The sequence below is a fragment of the Equus caballus genome, chromosome 1 (assembly GCF_041296265.1).
Source record: "Equus caballus isolate H_3958 breed thoroughbred chromosome 1, TB-T2T, whole genome shotgun sequence".
Classification (NCBI taxonomy): Eukaryota; Metazoa; Chordata; class Mammalia; order Perissodactyla; family Equidae; genus Equus; species Equus caballus.
Genome location: NC_091684.1, coordinates 92129162 through 92146871, shown reverse-complemented (window position 1 = coordinate 92146871; position 17710 = coordinate 92129162). Strand labels below are relative to the sequence as shown.

General features: G+C 49.1%; 1 protein-coding gene across 1 annotated transcript in view; it reads right to left on the bottom strand.

Moving 5' to 3' along the window:
* Positions 1–11509, bottom strand: part of ALOX5 (arachidonate 5-lipoxygenase) — a 56499-nt gene extending 44990 nt beyond the window's left edge. The window contains exons 1-2 of the mRNA XM_023647845.2: positions 11215–11509; positions 3359–3557 (exon numbers count right to left, since the gene is read on the bottom strand). Coding sequence (XP_023503613.1) covers positions 3359–3557; positions 11215–11364 — 349 coding nt within the window. The 5' untranslated portion in view covers positions 11365–11509. The remainder of the gene's footprint in view (positions 1–3358; positions 3558–11214) is intronic.
* Positions 11510–17710: the final 6201 nt, after the last annotated feature.

Below are 17710 nucleotides of genomic sequence, written 5' to 3'. Positions count from 1 at the left end.
GGAGTGGGGCAGGTGGCTGAGGGTGGGTGGTGCTTCTCAGGGCATTTAGAGCAGGGAGGTTGGTTCACGATTACCCTTCATGCTATTGTTTAAAGGGAAGCAGTGAACAGAGTCAACAGAGATCTGAGCAGCAGGATTCCAGAGCATCGCCTGAAAAGGGGGCCCAGAACAGTGCTTTTCCAGCTCTCTGGGGTGAAGGGCCCAGTTTTTAAAACTTCTATTCCATCACAGACTGATATTTTTGTAAAATATGATTAAAATTAACTACTGGAAAATCAAAATGAAAAACAAACTGAAGACATTCAAAATATAGGCCCTGTTTTTATTATCAGATGCACCAGTCATGGGATTATTCTGGCAAGTTGTGCCGAAAGGTTGTAAACGCCTGCTCTCAATCTCTGTACTGACTGCATGGCAGACCAGCTCCCAACAGTTTTCAGCCTACACTCGGAGCTCCCTGGCCCACAGCACCTTCTGCCCGAGGCAGCTCCAGTCCCAGGCTTGGAACTGGGGCCCAAAGAGAAAGATCAATGGGACACCTCTGCGTAAAGCCAACCAACAGGGGAGGCCAGAGGTCACGGAAGGCAAGGTATTAACTGTAACAACAGTTATCATCGGCCACAGGAGGCACTGTTGCAGGCACTCGACATGCATCATTTCTAACCCACCTCAAATAACAGGCCTATTTCTCAGGCACATTAGCTCTGAGGAGTTGCATCTCTCCAGCTTCAGTGGTATGAATAAGTCAAGACATGCGGAATTGCAACATGCCAAGTTTCAAGAGGCATATAGCTCCTTTTCTCCTGGCCCTGAGGGTGTTGGAACATTCTACCCCAGTGACTGCCAGACTTCCAGGAACATGGCAGGTGACAAAGCCTGGACTGACTGCAGCAGAGCTCAGGGGCAGATTCCAAAAGACTGATACTTGTGCCTTAATGAAGCTGTCCCTTCACAGAGATGCTCTGGATCTCTGGGACCACAGTGACAGCCTCGGACTTTTCTGTTCACCCATGGTGCAGTGGTGAAATATTAGATTTCAGAGGTTATCATGTGGCGAGTGATTGAATCGCTTGTAGGCTGGGCCCCCTCATTTCCAGGCTGTCCAAAGGACTGGTTATTGTGCCATGTGGTGAATTAAAGATGGCCACAAGCTCTTTGACATTCCTTCCATCGAGAGGGGGGATCTAAGTCCCCCTTGAGTCGAGGTGGGCTCTGTGATTGCTTGGACCAATAGAATACGGTGGAAGTTACACTGTGACAGTTTTCAGGTGTGAGGAAACTGGCAGCTTCCACAGTCGCCTGGAATACTTGCTCTTGGAAACCAGCTGCCACATAAGAAGTGCTAATACCCTGAGACCACCAAGCTGTGAGGAGCCTCAGCTCCATGGAGAAGCCCTAAAGAATGAGATGTCATGTGGAGGGAGAGACACCAAGGAGCTCTGAGGCACTAGACATGTGAGAGAAGAACCATCTTAGAAGTGAATCCTCTAGCCCTAACTGCCCCAGCCTCCAGCTGATGCCCTATGACTCACAGATGAACTGCCCAGCTGAGCTTTTCCCACAAAATCATGGGCAAAATAAAATGGCTGCTTAAAGCCACTAAGATTGTTACATAGTGATAGATAAGTGGAACAAGCTGGATAGCTTCATGTGCCCCTCTCTAGACCCACCCTTCACCTTGTCCTGTCCCTGAAGGTCCCTGATCTTGTCCTCAACTGGAATGAACTGCATCAATGGGCTTCACGTTGGGTTCAGCCACTGGGAACCCTGACCAGAGAACGGGGGGCATGGCGACAGTGAAGAGAGGACACTGATTCCCCATCTGCTCTCTGAGTGTCTCCCCCACTATCTGCATCTCTGCTGGGGGCCTCAGCTCCTCCCAAGGGAGCTCAGTCTCCAGGACACACCCCTCTGGATTGTTCTGGCATTCTCTCTCCCCATCCAGGACTAGCAGTGCTAATGGCCCTGCACACTGGCCTACACCTTCCTAAATATCCCAATCTGAATGTGCCATACGTTTTTTACTGGAAAGAGATTCAGGGTCTGTGGGAAGAAGGACTCCACAACTGAGACGGTGGGTGAGAGGGGCAGGAGGGAGATTTGGAGCTAGTGTTTTTCCAACCACTGGAAAAGGAAAAGTGCCCCGTCTACAGCCTTCCACATTCTGGCCAACCAAAAGACAAAGTGAATCTTGTGATCTTTTTCCTGCCATGAGATCAGGGGACAAAACTCCTAGCCCCAATCATTTAGTTCAGGAATATTCTTGGAATTTGGTGTCTTAAGTTAAATTCCATGTCAGAAACAATGGGACGTGGCCTGAAAGTTTAGAAACACCAGGTAGAGAGGAACTTTTTCCTCCTTGGTCTCAGTTTTCTCAGTTAAAAAATGGAGGTAATACTCTTGTTTTACTGACCCCAGTGAACTTCTGTGAAGAACGATGGACAAGCGACAGAGAATGCAATGTCAACTAGGAGGCGTTCAACGGTGCCACCGGTAGAAGCAGCTCTTCTCTTCCTCGTTATTCTAGTGACGCATGGCATCTAAAGACACATCCTTCCAGGATTAGAGTGTGAGCAAACTGAAAGGCCATGACTTGAAGTAAGGCAGAACCTCGACCTGGACTGGACTCATGCATGTGAAGAGGCTAGTGTGCAAGGAGGAGCCATTCAGAGGGAGAGCGGCCTCAGCTGACCTCTGCCATCTGCCTCTTCTCTCCCCCTCCATACCAGGCCAGCTGCGTCTCTTATGAAGATTGGCCTCCTGAGGAAGGCCCAGATGGGCGTCTGCACATTTGAGGGTCTTGTTTAAGAGGGCAGATTTTAGGTTCTTTTCTCTTTCAGCAAAACGTGGGACTTCAGGTTTAACAACTGGTGACTGTGAACGTCAGGCCTGCCCATGGCCCCTCCGTGTGGGGTGCCCTGGAGCCCAGGCTCTACTGTGACCTCACAGAGGGCAGTCCGGGCCTGGGTGTCTGTGAATCTGGCCAGTGATGCCACTTCCCTGACACCTGGAGAGCTGCCCATGTAGGGGTATGTCCCAGGGGTATTTGTTACTAGGGACCCTAGTTACCATCTGACAAAAAGGGGGTCATAATCTTCCCCTTGAAGGACCATAGCACAGAGGGACAACATGGCTGGCCATGTGCCTGGGGCCTCACACTCCAGTCTCTGAGCCTGGGGCTCATGAGCACCCTGAGGAAGGTCATGCCTTCTGCAGGTGCATCGAGGCATAGGGCAGGTGCTCAACCCATGACAGCATTGTCATTATTCCCGTGAAGATAGTTCTTTGAGGAAGGTGGTCAGCAAGCCCTCTCGGTTCCTGGCAAGCCCAGGGAGTGGAAGGGGCCTGAGCAGCTCACCTCGGCCATCTCTCAGGACGATCTCGCCCTCGCCCGTGATCCAGCGGTAGCAGGGGAACTCCACGTAGTCCCCGGAGGGCGTCTTCAGTGTGATGTACTTGAGGTACCAGTCGTCATGCAGCCAGTACTTGCGCTTCTCGATTTTGACCAGGTGGATGTCGCCCAGCTCTTCATCCACTGTCACATCATAAGAATCAACCTGAGAAGGAGAAAAGGCAAATCAGCCCATTGGGGTCCTCCGAGCGTTTGTATCACCCCTTAGTTCATTTAGCAAGGCTCTGTGCTGTGCCCTGGGGGACAGAGATGGAAGTCTAGTGAGTAAGGGCTGGCCCTGCTTGGACAGGGACATTCTGCTGTCTGCACGTCCTCAGGCTGGAGGAGGCAGAGACTGCAGGCAGGAGTCCCCTCTGCTGGGCTGTGCAGTGAGGGTCCTCTTCCGCTGCCCCCACTCACAAGGAGGGCAGCGAGGCTGCTGGCCTTTCCACCCTGACAGGCCAGGGGGGAAAACTGGCCCTCACACACAGGGGTGACCCTTTACAACCTGCAAAGGGCGTGCTGAAGATGGCAATGGGTCCCCACAACAACCCTGGGAGGAGGGGGCGGGTTATGACCCGTGTCACAGACAAAGACAATGAGTCTCAGTAAGTCCCATCTCAGCTATTCAGTGGCAGAGCTGGAATTCCAGTACAGCCTCTCCACCTCTCTCTCGTTCTCAGTGGCGTGAATAACTGAGTGAAAATGGGGAGGCTCAGGTCTAAGCGAAGTTGCATGGATTCAAGTCCTCCTGGGGCATCTGCAATTCACTGAGCCGCAGTGATGCCGAGGAACTCAGACCAAGCAGTTCCCCCTCTGTCTGGGGCACGGCCATGGGTGGAGGCTGGCCTTGCTGGTGAAAGGTGCTACCCCACGCCATGTGCAGCGCTGCCCCTCAGGCCCCTGGGACTGAGCTGCTCAGCACCCTGTGCTGCGAGGCTCCTTCCTCCAGAAGACGGGCGGGCACAGTGGCAGTGCTGGGCAACTCTCGCTGCCCCGTGGCTCCTGGATGGTCTGTGTGTCTGCAGTTCTCAATGGCAAGGAAGGACGACGGCTCAAGCATTGCATTAGGCGTTCTGAAGACCAGCAGGTTTGAGAAGCCCTGGATCCAATTCCTTCCCAAGGCAATTTCTAAGCCAGATTTCACCAATCCTTGAACTTCTTCCTTGCCAGCAGAACCCAGTTGTCAGCATGATACTGAAGTAAATGGAGGGGAGGGGTGGTCATCCTGCACATGACCCCATGCGTCCCTATTTCCAACCCTCTCCCACCAACCTGCCAGAAGAACCCCTGGGAGGACTTCACAAGAGGAATGGGAAGTTGGATATTTCAGCAAACCTCTTGTCTCAGAGCACAGTGAGCAGCTCGCATGTTGTGGTTGCCGAAGATGCCAGACGCTGCGGTTAGAAAGCGGAAGCCCCCTCCCCGTGCCCTGTGGTCTGGGCCTGGGTCCCCAGTTAGAAACAGACTCTGAGGAGCCAGTCCTGTGTGCTGGGATGACATTTCCAAGTCCCTAACAGGTGCACAAGCTCATCTGTCCTGCCGAATGCCCCATCCTGCAGGATGAAACCCCCTCCTGCCCCATAGTCTGTCGTGCAGGAGAGCAGTGAAAGGAGGCCTGGGGAGGCCTGAGAGTACTGATCCCCAGGGCCTATGGGACCTCTGTATTGTGCTGACCCTTGGGGAGAAGCCGGCAGGCCCAGGGACGCAGAGTTGGGAGAGGAGTCCCAGGGAGGGGCAAGCAACCTGAGGAGCGGGGAGGAGGGGGAGGGAAGGAAGGATGCAGCTCCTGTTGGGTGGCTTCTAGGGGGCAGGGAGAGAAGGGAGACCCCGGATCTGAGGCATCAGGGGGCCAGGGCAGGAAGGCTCTGATGGGGCAAGAGGCCCAATGTCCATCTGGAGAAGCAGAGTGGGGACTGGGTGGCCCAGGACTGGCTATCTGCAGGGTCCACCCCACTCTGGGCCCCGCCTGCCTTGGGGATCTACAGAGACCTCAGCTCTCTGTGGGGCCAAGGCAGAGATTCCCACCCAGGAGCATCAGGGGAGGGCAGTGAGGGGCAGAGGACAAGCTGAGCCCAGTGTCAAGACAGCACTGCCAGCCTCAGGGGGCCCTGAATTCACATCCCAGCACCAGAGTGACTGACCATGGGCCTCAGCAAATTGCTCCATTCCCTGAGGCTCTGTTTCTTCACCTACCAAGGATAAATAATGCCTGGCTCGCAGGACCACTGAGAGATCCAAATGACATGATGTCTGAGTGGGCTGCTTTTTCCAAGGGCAGAGGCCATCAGCTGCTGTGTCTATCAGAACCACATGGTCCTCCCTCCCTGACTCCTGGGGGTCATAGGGCGTCAGGCTCCATACAGCCTGCGAGCAGCCATGAGCTAGCCTGGGTCCCCACACTGCAGTCCATCCTTGACTACACCTGCCCAATTGAGTAGCCAGAAGTAGATGTGGGAGAAAGAAACTGAGTTCATGAGCTCAAACCTCTTGGCTCAAAACCTGGAGGGAATTGCTGTGGGGTTGGAGAAGGGGCTCTGAGGCCAGAGTGAGAATGGGGGTAGGGGAGGGGCATTCTTGGTGTTGGCAGGGCAGTCTGAGCAAAAGGAAGTCAGAGTGTGGTGAGGCTGGGGCTGGGGCTGGGAGAGGCTGCTCCAGGGGAAGTGGTTTTCTTGTGGTTCCAGGGGCTGGAGGGGGCTGAAGGTGTCTGGGGGTGGATGCCAGGAAGGCTGGGGTGATGGGGAAGAGGACAGTCATTCTAAAGTAACAGGCACCATGAGCATCTGAGGTGGGCACTCTTATGGGAGGAAGGAGCCCAGCACCTTAGAATACAAAGAGAAGGGGCATGATGCTAAGGGAGCCTCACCAGGACTGGGGGATTCTCAGAGAGAGGGTCAGACGTGCAGCTGTGGGTGGTGACCAACAAGGGAGAGATAAAGCAGCTTCTCTGAGGGAATGGGACAGTGGGGTCCCCCTTCAGCACACCTGTGATGCAGTCACAGGAGAATGGGACCCTCTAGGTCCCCCTTCTCAACCCACCCTTGCAGGTGCTTGGTAGAGGGCCCTGGAGTTTCACCCGGGATGAACAGACTGGACAGACTTACAGGGACTCAATATGCCATCTGACAGTGTCTTCGGCAAGGAGAGAGGGACAGGCCTGCAGTGTGGCTTGTCTCTGGCTGACCTTGGCTTCAGGCCGGGTACTACAGGAGGTGAACCAGGCTCCAAGGAGTTCGGTCCAACCCAATTCAGGTAGTCTCAGGGACAAAGTCTGGTGACTGCGGCTCAGGCATCCAAGAAAGCCACTACTGGAGAGTCACAGAGGATAGAGAAAGGCCTCCAGGAAGATCTTAGGGTCATGTACATTAAACAGCAATGTCAGGCCTTAGGAAAGTACACAGAGTTACAAGCTGTGATGACCTCCTTCCCTCCTCTCTGTGGGTCAGTATGCTGGGCACATGCTGTGTTTGTCATCTATTTGCTGTGACACATTGACTTCTCATGTCTACTCTGTAAGGTGAACAATATTAACAGTGAATGGCCCATAACAGGCCCACAATAAATACAGTACATATGCATGGCTGAGTGGGAGATTATCCCATTTTACAGAGAGAAACTGAGGCCCAGAGAGGTCAGGCAGTTACTGTGCTATGAGTAACTGGTGGTCCCAAGATTAGAATCCACACCTGTGTAATGGCCCAGCCCCGGCTGCTGCCCCTGTTCCCCGCGGCCTCATTGTGGGAAAAGCCCTGGACTGGAAGCTAGATGACCCGGCTTTGAGCCCTGGTTCAGCCTCTTGATTGAGTATGAAGAGGCTACATGGGGTGGGGTGGAAGGACATGGAAAAGTTTCATAAGAGACGGCATGTGAGGCAGCTCATATGAGCTGGTAAGATTTCAGAGGTGAGGTGAGTGGGAAGGAGAAGAGGTGGGCGGGGCATTTCAGATGTAGGGAACTTAGAGCAATTCCCTCCGGTGTGGAATTCGCACACAGAAGGCAGAGGCTGGAGCATGGAGTTCCTTGGGGCAGAGGTATCAGGTGCAGTGGTCAGATGCTGGAGAAAGACATGGAGGCAGGGAAACATGCAATTCATCAGCCTCATTTCATGGAAGGGCCAGTTTGCTGATTTCGCTTGTTGCTCTCAATTCTATATTGGATATATGGTTTTAAGGCTTTTGAGTATTTCAGCAAAGTGTTAGCTGGTCAATTTTCATTTGATCTTTATATCAGCATTTTAAGAAAGGTTTCATTGGTCTCTGCCCCAGATCCCTGCTGCTGCTGGGACAGGGAGAGGGCTCTCTCTGCTGGAGCAAGGACAGTCATGATGTGGCCCTGCCTGGGATGCTCATCTTGGGGCAGGGGAGCTGATGGGGAGTGGGAGGGAAGAGGAGGAGGCTGTGGAGCAGAGAGAGAGGAAGATTAAGGGGTAGACAAGAGAGAGGGGAGACTACAAGGACGAGCAGGGGAGAGCAAGGGGCAGAGAGAGGGAGAAAGGGGGCAGTGGTCAGGGAGACTGAGGAGCAGAGAGGGGAAAGTGCAGGACAGAGAGCCGGGGAATGAGGCAGCAGAGGAGGAGGAGCTGGGGGAGACTGGGAGAGAGAGAGGTAGGGAGAAAGTGGAGCAGAAAAGCAGAGAGAAATGGGGTATTAGGGGATTGTGGGAATAGGGAGTAGAGGAAGGATGAGGAGGAGGAAGAGGAGGCAGAATGTAGGGAAGAGATGAGACAGAAAGGGAAGATGGGGATAGAGACAGAGATTCAGGATGATAAGGAAATATTTATTCTTCATTAATATGTTCTTATTCTCGAGAAGCAGGTATTCTGGAATGTATTCTTCATGAATATAAGAATATTCACTGAATATATTTAAGAAGTATATATAGTTATAAGACTCATTTACACTGACTGAATATATTCAAGGACAATATATTAAACATCACTCTATTGCCCTAAGCTTTCCTAAAAGTGTTGTCATGGAACGAAAATGGGCCAAGTAGGACTTCCCAGAAATCTTCAGACCTGTTAAAGTCATCTGATCCAACTGGAATTACTTTAAATTCAGAGTGAAAGAAACAAGTCAGTTTGTCAAATGCGCTTAGACTTGGGCTGGACTCTGGGCTGTTCGAGTCCACAGTCTGGGCTTTCTGCAGCAGACCGAGGGGAGCCAGTGAAGGTGCGACCATCTACCGGAGAATCGCACCTGGAGGGGTTGGGATTCCCAGTCCTGGGGTCCTGAATCACTGTGAAGAACGCTGAGGAGAATAATCAGGGATTTGTGACCAACATATTGAGAAAAAAATCAGTCTTGTGCATTATTTGACTGAATTGTGCATGGAGAACTGGGGGTGTTGATCTGCCAATGACCTGGAAATGACTGAATTGGTTGCCTGGAAATAGTCTTTATTGTTGTTACGGTTACTGTGTTAACCATATTGACTGTAGCACTTTCCTGAGTACAGTCATGCGTCTCTTAAACAGGGATACGTTCTGGTTCTGAGAAACGCGTCATTAGTCGATCTCGTCATTGTGCGAACATCATAGAGTGCACTTACACAAACTTAGATGGTGTAGCCTACCACACACCCAGGCTCTATGGTAGTAATCTTGTGGGACCACTGTGTATAAAGCTCTTTGACCGAAACATTATGTGGTGCATGAGTGTCAAATGAAACAGCCGTACTTTCTTACCAAGTATTTCCTCTAAGGGACAGACTGACCTTAAAGGGACACTGGCTGGACCATGAGGAAGTAGCTCTGAGATGTGCAAGACAAAGTGTGGAGTAACTTTGCATCAACAGGAACTTTCTCAAAAGCTGGTTTTTTCAAAGAGCCTGTGGGAGCCGGCTGACTCCTCTGCAGTGCAGCAGCCCCCCCTGACCTGCCCTCTCTCACCTCAATGGAAATGTGACATGCAAATCGCTCCTGAAATTTGTTTCTGGGACTCTCACTGAGGTGTTTAATCACAGTGTCATTTGAATGAATTCTCAGGGTGGCGAAGCCAGAATAGAGGGAGGGAATAATGAACAGAGCAGGGCCTCACCCCTCCTCCAACGACCTGTTAGGGCCACACCACTCTGTCTTCTCCGGGGAGAAGCCACACGTGGGGTGCCTTGTGCTGCCCAGTGTGAGCCCAGCCTGTGTGGTGTGTGGAGAACGGGGCCCACGGTGGTCACTTATAAAAGGGAAGTAGTCTGTACCCTTTCCTCCTCCCCGAGTGTTGGCGGAATCCATGAAATAATGGGAATAAGTGAAGGTGCTTCAGGAATGGCAGCGGGTGTCATCCCCAGCAGAAGACTCATTAGGCCTTCGCACCACTGTCCTTAGGGCCAGTTCCCTGATTGGGGAAATCAAACAATAGATTCTTATACTCAACACCTGACCCCCTTGAAGAGAAAGGCGCTCAGGCCAGGTTAATATGCTGAATTTTGCTAAGTGCCAGGCCAGCTTAGAGGGAAGTTCTGAGGCTCCTGGGTAGGGATCAAGCCCGCTTTGAGTTTGGAATTCCGAAAAGGAGTGGACTATTATTTACTTACTTTAGGCTCTGCAGACCTAAAACATACTTCATGAATTTTATCCAAGACGTATTTGGTTGAACCACAAGAAAATTGCCACTTTTCTTTGTCAAAGTCAGCTATGAGCAATTTCATATGCTTCCACCTCATAACCAACTAAGTGGTGACAGCTTTGCGAAGTCTAAATCTTTTTGGTCCAGGTCAGGGGCTGGAGGTGGTGGAAGGGAACAGATATTCCCTGGGCACCTGCAGCGTCTTGGGGTTATCACAATAGTCATCTAATGCTCCTCCTATGTGCTTGCCACTGGGCTGGGCACATCACTGAGTGCTTGGTGAGGACCTGCCATGTTCATAGAGAAAGCCATCAGGCTGGAATTCACGCCCAGGTCAGCATCAGGAACCCGCTTCTAAATGAGGCCACCTGTGCACAGCCTCACATAGCACCCGGCACCACAGACTAGAGGTGTCACACACACCAGCTCCCTTTGCTCCCTGAACTCCCACAGCTCCCGGGTCTCTAGTGAGGAGGGAGGGGGAAGCCCGTTTCCCTCTTCCTCCTTCACTGAGCCTCACACCTCGGGTGGAAGTGTACCCTAGTGTGCACTCTGCTGGGAGCCAGTGACAACCTCCAGGTCTGCAAAAGGCTTCTCCTTGTTTGGGTTCGCTTGGTCCTTCCTTCTAAATCCCTCTGTCCTGAGAATGTGAGCTCCCCAGGTGAGAAGACATGGGCTAGCGCCACTCTGGGCCACCAGCTGGGCTTGGGCTCACCCAGGACTCCTGGGCCGGCCTGAAGCCATCCCTTCCATTTTACATTTGGCAAAACTGGGGCCCAGAGAGGGAACAGAGTGGGCTAGGGATCAGGCCGAGAGGGAACGCAGGCCCCCAGACCTGCGCATTTTCCCCACAGCTCGCAGCTGCTCCGAGGTGCCACCTGTGCTTCACAGCAGAGCAAGGACCCGCAAGCTCCGTGAGCACACCCCTCCACCCTGACGACCCGCGGAAAGGGGGCACGAGTAATGCTGCCCGCAGCACTCGCCCAGTTAAGGGGCCTCTCAGAGCCTCGGGTCCCCATCTGTGAAATGAGAGCAAGCTTTACACCTTCTGCTCCCAGGGGAGAAGCGCAGCCCCCTGCAGACCTCACCCTGGAAGCGCCTCGCCCCCGACCTGGGGTCCCAGCCGCCCTGACGGGGTTCGGGACGCGCCCCAACCCGATCCCGGCCGCCCAGAGGGGATGGAAGGCTCTCCCCGCGCTGGGCCTCTGCCGCCCGCCGGGTCCCGGGCGCCCCCAGCCCGCCCCGGCCGCGCGCACTCACCGCGCCACGCTCGAAGTCGTTGTAGAAGGGCTTGTCCAGCAGGTGCTTCTCGCTGCAGCCCGCGGAGCCCACGAGGCTGAGGTAGATGTAGTCGTCGGTGCCAGCGAACCACTGGCTGCCGGTGGCCACGGTGACGGTGTAGGAGGGCATGGTGGCGGGAAGCGAGCGCCACGAGCCGTGGGCGCAGCGAGCGTCCGAAGCTTCCGCGCCTGTCCCCTCGCGTCCGCGCCTAGCCGACCCGGCTGCTTCTTCCTCCCACCGCCAGGGCCCGGACCCCGCCTCCGGCCCCCAGCCCCGCCCCGCCCCTCCCCGGCCCCGCCCACGGCCAGGCCCCGCCCTGGCCCCGGGCCTGGCCCCGCCCCCACCCCCGGCCCAGGCCCCCCTCCTACCCCCCCAGCCCCGCCCCCGCCCCGCCCTCCTGCAGCTCTGACCGGATGGGACCCGCCTCGGACACGTAGATGTCACCCATTCCTGCGTCTCACCTCCTCGGCTTGGTGTCTGTTTCAGCAGTCAGGGGACCCGGGCAGCCTAAGCTGCCGTCCCGTCCCCTCATCCATCTATCCATCCATTCATTCGCTTGGTCTCTCATTCATTGTTACCACTCTTCACCAATCTTTCCTGCCTCGGTATCCCTCGGTGCCAGGCTCTTGTATGGCTCTGGGGTTGGGCTCCCGGGAACGCTAGGAAACGAGACATAGTCCCTGCTCTCACCAAATTCTCAGTGTGAGGTGAGGCCGCACGACCCCGGCAACTACTCCCGCTGTGGCTACTTAGAGCAGCGATGCTCTGGGAGTCTACCGCGGGAAGAGGAACCCACCTGGTGAGTCAGGAAGGCTTCCTGGAGGAGGCCAGCTGATACTGAGGGTGGAATCTGCAACGCAGAGACTTTTGTCAGCATTGACTTCTTACACAGGCTTGGTTGAATGTCACTCTGGGCCGGGTGCAGGCGGGCACCGAGGTGAGTCAGATGCCTGCCATGCTCAGGCCGCGAGATTGTTAGTGTATAATGGGAGGCAGGGCAGCCAGAGAGAGGGAGGCCAGGACAAGAAAACCCACGTGTGGCCACTTAGAGGTTGTTTGGAGCAGGTCAGCGCTCTTGGGAGGCGAGGGGCTGAAGAAACTCGGGGGCCAGGAGGTGGGTGCGTGGTGGGAAAGGAGTCAGGCTTGTTTGGAGATGGCTCATGGGAGTGGACCAATGGCTGGAAGTCCTAGGGAAGAAGATGGACTCCACAGCAAGAAGGTTCCAGGGGTTAGAGCCGGTACCTGGGGAACAGGCTGCCCGGCGGAGTAATTGGAGGCGTGCTAACTGGCGGTGGGCAGAGGCCTGGAAGGGATGTTAGTGGAAAGCGTGAGCCAGAGGGAAGCTTCCCGCCGGTGGTCAGCTATCCACTGCCGCGACCTGACCTCAAAAGTCTTCTGTGTTCGCCTACACCTCCCCCACACCCTCATTCCCACCATCACCCTCCCGACCCCCAACTTCAGAACTGGCTCAGACTGTGGTGGTCATTCAGTCATGAAATGAGCTAAAATTGAAAAATAGGTTCCTTCCATTTGAGGTGGTGGGTATGTCAAGTCACCTGCTTTGTACACTCATTTTTAGGCATGGGCAGAGACAGGCCAAAGGTAGGCTCACCATTTCTGTGAGCCTGGGCTCTACCTCATGGCAAATCCTGCTGCTTCCTGTGCCTGGCAGGACCACCACTCTGGGCAGAGAGGGGTACCTGTCATTCCACCTCTATGGGTGGAGGGGAGGGCAGATTTCAGTGGGACTGGCTTTATTCATCAAAAGACAGACAGCAAAGGGGTTCTTGGGGAATCAAATTGTAGGACATGAAAGGCATAGTTGAGATGAGATGGATGAAGACAGCACAAAAGTGGAACGTGACCCCTACCAGGCAAGATAGTACTCCAGGAAACCCTGGAGGAGGTGTGAAGGATGGCTGTGCGTTTGTCCTTTAAGAATAAAATGGCTATTATTTTTCTTTAAAAAACAAAATACAATATATTTCTTTTGACAAAAGTAGTGACCTATCATTGTAGAAAATGTTGAAAATATAGAAAAGTTTGGTACAGAAACAAAATTCATAACAACAAGCAGAAAAAGCAATTAGTGAAAATTCTTCACATCAGACATTTTTACACCATTAAGAGTGCATTGTATGTGCAATTTCATGTCAAATTTCTGTTTTTCTTAATATTATGACATATTTTCCTATGTAATTTCACTTTTTATATATTTTAACGACTGTGTAATATTCAATTACATGGATATACCACCATTTCCTTAATCAGTCCACTAGTATTGGGTATTTAGATTGCTTTCCTTCATAAATAATGCTATATAGTATGTATCTTGTGCTTAAAACATTTAAAAAAGTTTTTCTTAAGATAAGGACTTAAGAATAGGCCAAAGTATATGAACATTTTGAGACCTTTGTAACACGTTGTTAAGCTACTTTCCCAAGGACTGTAGTAATTTATACTCATGCAGAAAATGAAATGTTTGCTTTACAGAAACTTTGCTATCATGGGATAGTTTCCAGAACATCTCTACGTCTTGTCCTCACTGTCTCTGTGCTGGTTCAGGCTTTCAGCATCTCCTGTATGGATTGTCACAACAGCTTCCCACCTAAGCCCTTTGCCTCTAGTCTGACTGCCCCCTCCCGCTCCGATTCTCTAATCAGAATTGTTTCCCTGTAACATGGATAGGATCATCTCACTGCCTTACTTAAAGACCATCAATGCTTGCTTCCTTTTCTACCTTCCTTCTTTCCTTCCTTCCTTTATACAGCTTCACTGAGATGTAATTAGCATACCATACAATTCACTCATTTGAAGTGTACAGTTCAATGGTGTTTAGTAATATTCAGATGGTTGCAAGACCATCGCTACAATCAGTTTTAGTATATTTTTGTCACCTCGTTACCTCCTCATCTTTCCAGCCAGGGCAAACACTAATCTACTTTCTGTGTTTATAGATTTACCTGTTCTGGACATTTCATATGAATGGAATCATACAATAGGTGATCTTTTGTGACGGGCTTCTATCACATAGCATAATATTTTCAAGATTCATCCATATTGTGGAATGTATCAGTACTTTATTTCTTTTGTTGCTGAATAGTATTCCATTTTATGAATGTACCACATTGTGTTTATCCATTCATCAGATGATGGAAATTTGAGTTGTTTCCACTTTTGGGCTATTATGAACATTCATGCATACATTTTTGTGTAGACGTATGTATTCATTTCTCTTGGGGAGATAACTAGGACTGGAATTGCTGGATCATATGGTAACTCTATGTTGATCATTTTGAGGAAATGCCGGTTTGTTTTCAAAAGTGGCTGTACCATTTTACGTTTCATCAGCAATTTATAAGTTTCCATTTTCTCTACATCCTCTCCAACACATTATATTCTCTGTGAAGTGGTATCTCGTGGTTTTAATTTCCACTTCTTTAATGGCTAATGATGCTGAGCATCTTTTCACATGCTTATTGGCCATTTGTATATCTTTTTTGGAGAAATGTGTATTCAGATCTTTGACTCATTTAAAAAATTAGCTTATTTATCTTTTTATTATGGAGTTGTAAGTGTTCCTACATCCTGGATAAAAGTACCTTATCAACTATATTGTTTACAAATATTTTGTTGCTTCTGTGGCTTGTCTTTTCACTTGTTTGATGGTTATGTTTGAAGCACGAAAGTTTTTAATTTTGAGTAATCCCAATTTATATATTTTTTCTTTTGTCACTTGTAATTTTAGTAGCATTTCTAAAAGACTGTTGCCTATACTAAGATCACAAGAATTTTCTCCTATGTTTTCTTCTAAAAATTTTATAGTTTTAGTTCTTCGTTTAGACCGATGATCCATTTTGCCCGTTTCTATGTATGCTGTGATATAGGGACCCATTAAAAAAATTCATTCTTTTGCATATGAATCTTTAGTTGTCCAGCATAATTTGTTGGAAAGACAATTCTTTCTCCATTGAATTATCTTGGTACCTTAGAAAAAAATCAATTCACCATAAATGTAGGGGTTTATTTCTGGGCTTTCAATTCTATTCCATTGACCAATATGTGTATCGTATGTCAGCGTGATGTGTCTCAATTACTGTAACTTTTTGGCAAGTTTTGAAATTGGGAAGTGTGAATCCACCCTTGTTCTTTATTTTTCAAGAATGTTTTGGCTATCTTTCAAGAATGTTGGCTATTTATATTTTATATAAATTATAGGATCAACTTGTCAATTTCTGCAAAAAAAAAACCCAAGCTAGTATTTTGATAGGGATTACATTGAAGCTGTAGATCAGTTTGGAGATATTGCTATCTTAACAATATAAAGTGTTCTGAACTGGAAACATGAGATATGTTTCAATTTATTTAAATCTTTTATAATTTATTTCAATAATGTTTTGTAGTTTGCAGTGTACTTTTTTGTTAAATTTATTCCTAAATATTTTATCCTGTTTTTTGAAGGAAAGCTATTTATTTATTTTTGGTTCCCCCCCCCCCCAGATTTATTAGGATATAACTGACAACTAAAAAATTGTATATATTTGAGGTGTTCAACATAAGGGTTTGATATACAGATACATTGTGATGTGATTACCACAATCAAGGCAATTAACACATCAAGCCAATTAATATATCCATCACCTCACATAGTTAGCATATTTTTTTTGGTGTGGTGAGAACACTTAAGATCTACTCTGTCAGCAAATTTCAAGTGTACAACACAGTATTATTAACTATAGTTAATAACTAACTATATTATTATTATGTTGTTATGGTTATCAACTATGTGATGAACAACTATAGCTGTATATTAGATCCCCAGAACGTATTCATCTTATAACTGAAAGTTTGTACCCTTTGACCAACATCTCACGATTCTTCTCACCCTGAGCCTCTGGTAAACTCTACTCTCCGGTTCTAAAAATCTAAATCTAAAAGTTTGACACTTTTAGATTCCACATGTAAGTGAGATCATACAGTATTTAATTTCTGTGTCTGGCTTATTTAACTTAGCATGGTGTCCTCCAGGTCCATCCACGTTGTTGCAAATGGCAGGATTTCCTTCTTTTTTATGGCTGACTAGTATTTCATTATATATATATACATACACAGCACATTTTCTTTATCCATTCATCCATTGACAGACACTTAGGTTGTTTCTATATCTTGGCTACTGCGGATACTGCTGCAGTGAACATCAGAATGCAGATACCTCTTTGAGATCCTGATTTCATTTCCTTTGTATATATACCCACAAGTAAGCATGCTGGATCATATGGTAGTTCTATTTTTAATTTTTTGAGGAACCTGCATACTGTTTTCAGTAGTTGCTGCACCAATTTACATTCCCACCAACAGTGTGCAAGGGCTCCCTTTTCTCTGCACGCTGGCCAACAGTTGTCTCTTCACTTTTTTTTAAATTTTTTTTAAAAGATTTTTTTTTAAATTTTTTCCTTTTTCTCCCCAAAGTCCCCCGGTACATAGTTGTGTATTCTTCGTTGTGGGTTCTTCTAGTTGTGGCATGTGGGACGCTGCCTCAGCGTGGTCTGATGAGCAGTGCCATGTCTGCGCCCAGGATTCAAACTAACGAAACACTGGGCCGCCTGCAGCGGAGCCCGTGAACTTAACCACTCGGCCACGGGGCCAGCCCCATGTCTCTTCACTTTTTGATAATGGCCATCCTAACAGGCGAGAGGTGAGATCTCACTGTGGTTTTGATTTGCATCCCTGATGCTTAGCGATGTTGAGCATCTTTTCATGTACCTGTTGGCCATCTGTATGTCTTCTTTGGAAAACTGTTTATTCATATCCTTTGCCCATTTTTTTAATCGGGTTGTTTGTTCTTCTTGATGTTGAGTTGTATAAGTTCCTTATATATTTTGGATATTAAATCTTTATCAGATATGTGGTTTGCAAATTTTTTCGTCCATTTGGTACATTGCGTTTTCATTTTGTCAATTGTTTCCCTTGCTGTGTAGAAGCTTTTTGGTTTGATGTAGTCCCACTTGTTTATTTTTGCTTTTGTTGCTTGTGCTTTTGGTGTTGTATCCAAAAATCATTGCCAAGACCAATGTCAAGGAGCTTTTACCCTCTGTTTTCTTCTAGGAGTTTTATGGTTTTGGTTTCAGGTCTTACGATTAAGTCTTTAATCCATTTCGGGTTAATTTTGTAAGTGCTGTAAGATAAGGGTCTACTTTCATTCTTTTGCTGTGAATATCCAGTTTCCCCAACATCATTTATTGAAGAGACTTTTCTTTCCCCATTGTATATTCTTGGCACCCTTGTCATAGGTTATTTGACTGAGCATATGCGGGTTTATTTTTGGACTCTTTATTCTGTTCCATTGGTCTATGTGTCTATTATTATGCCAGTACCATGCTGTTTTGATTACTATAGCATTGTAATATAGTTTCACATCAGGAGGTGTGATGCCGCCATCTTTGTTCTTCTTTTTCAAGATTGTTTCGGCTATTCA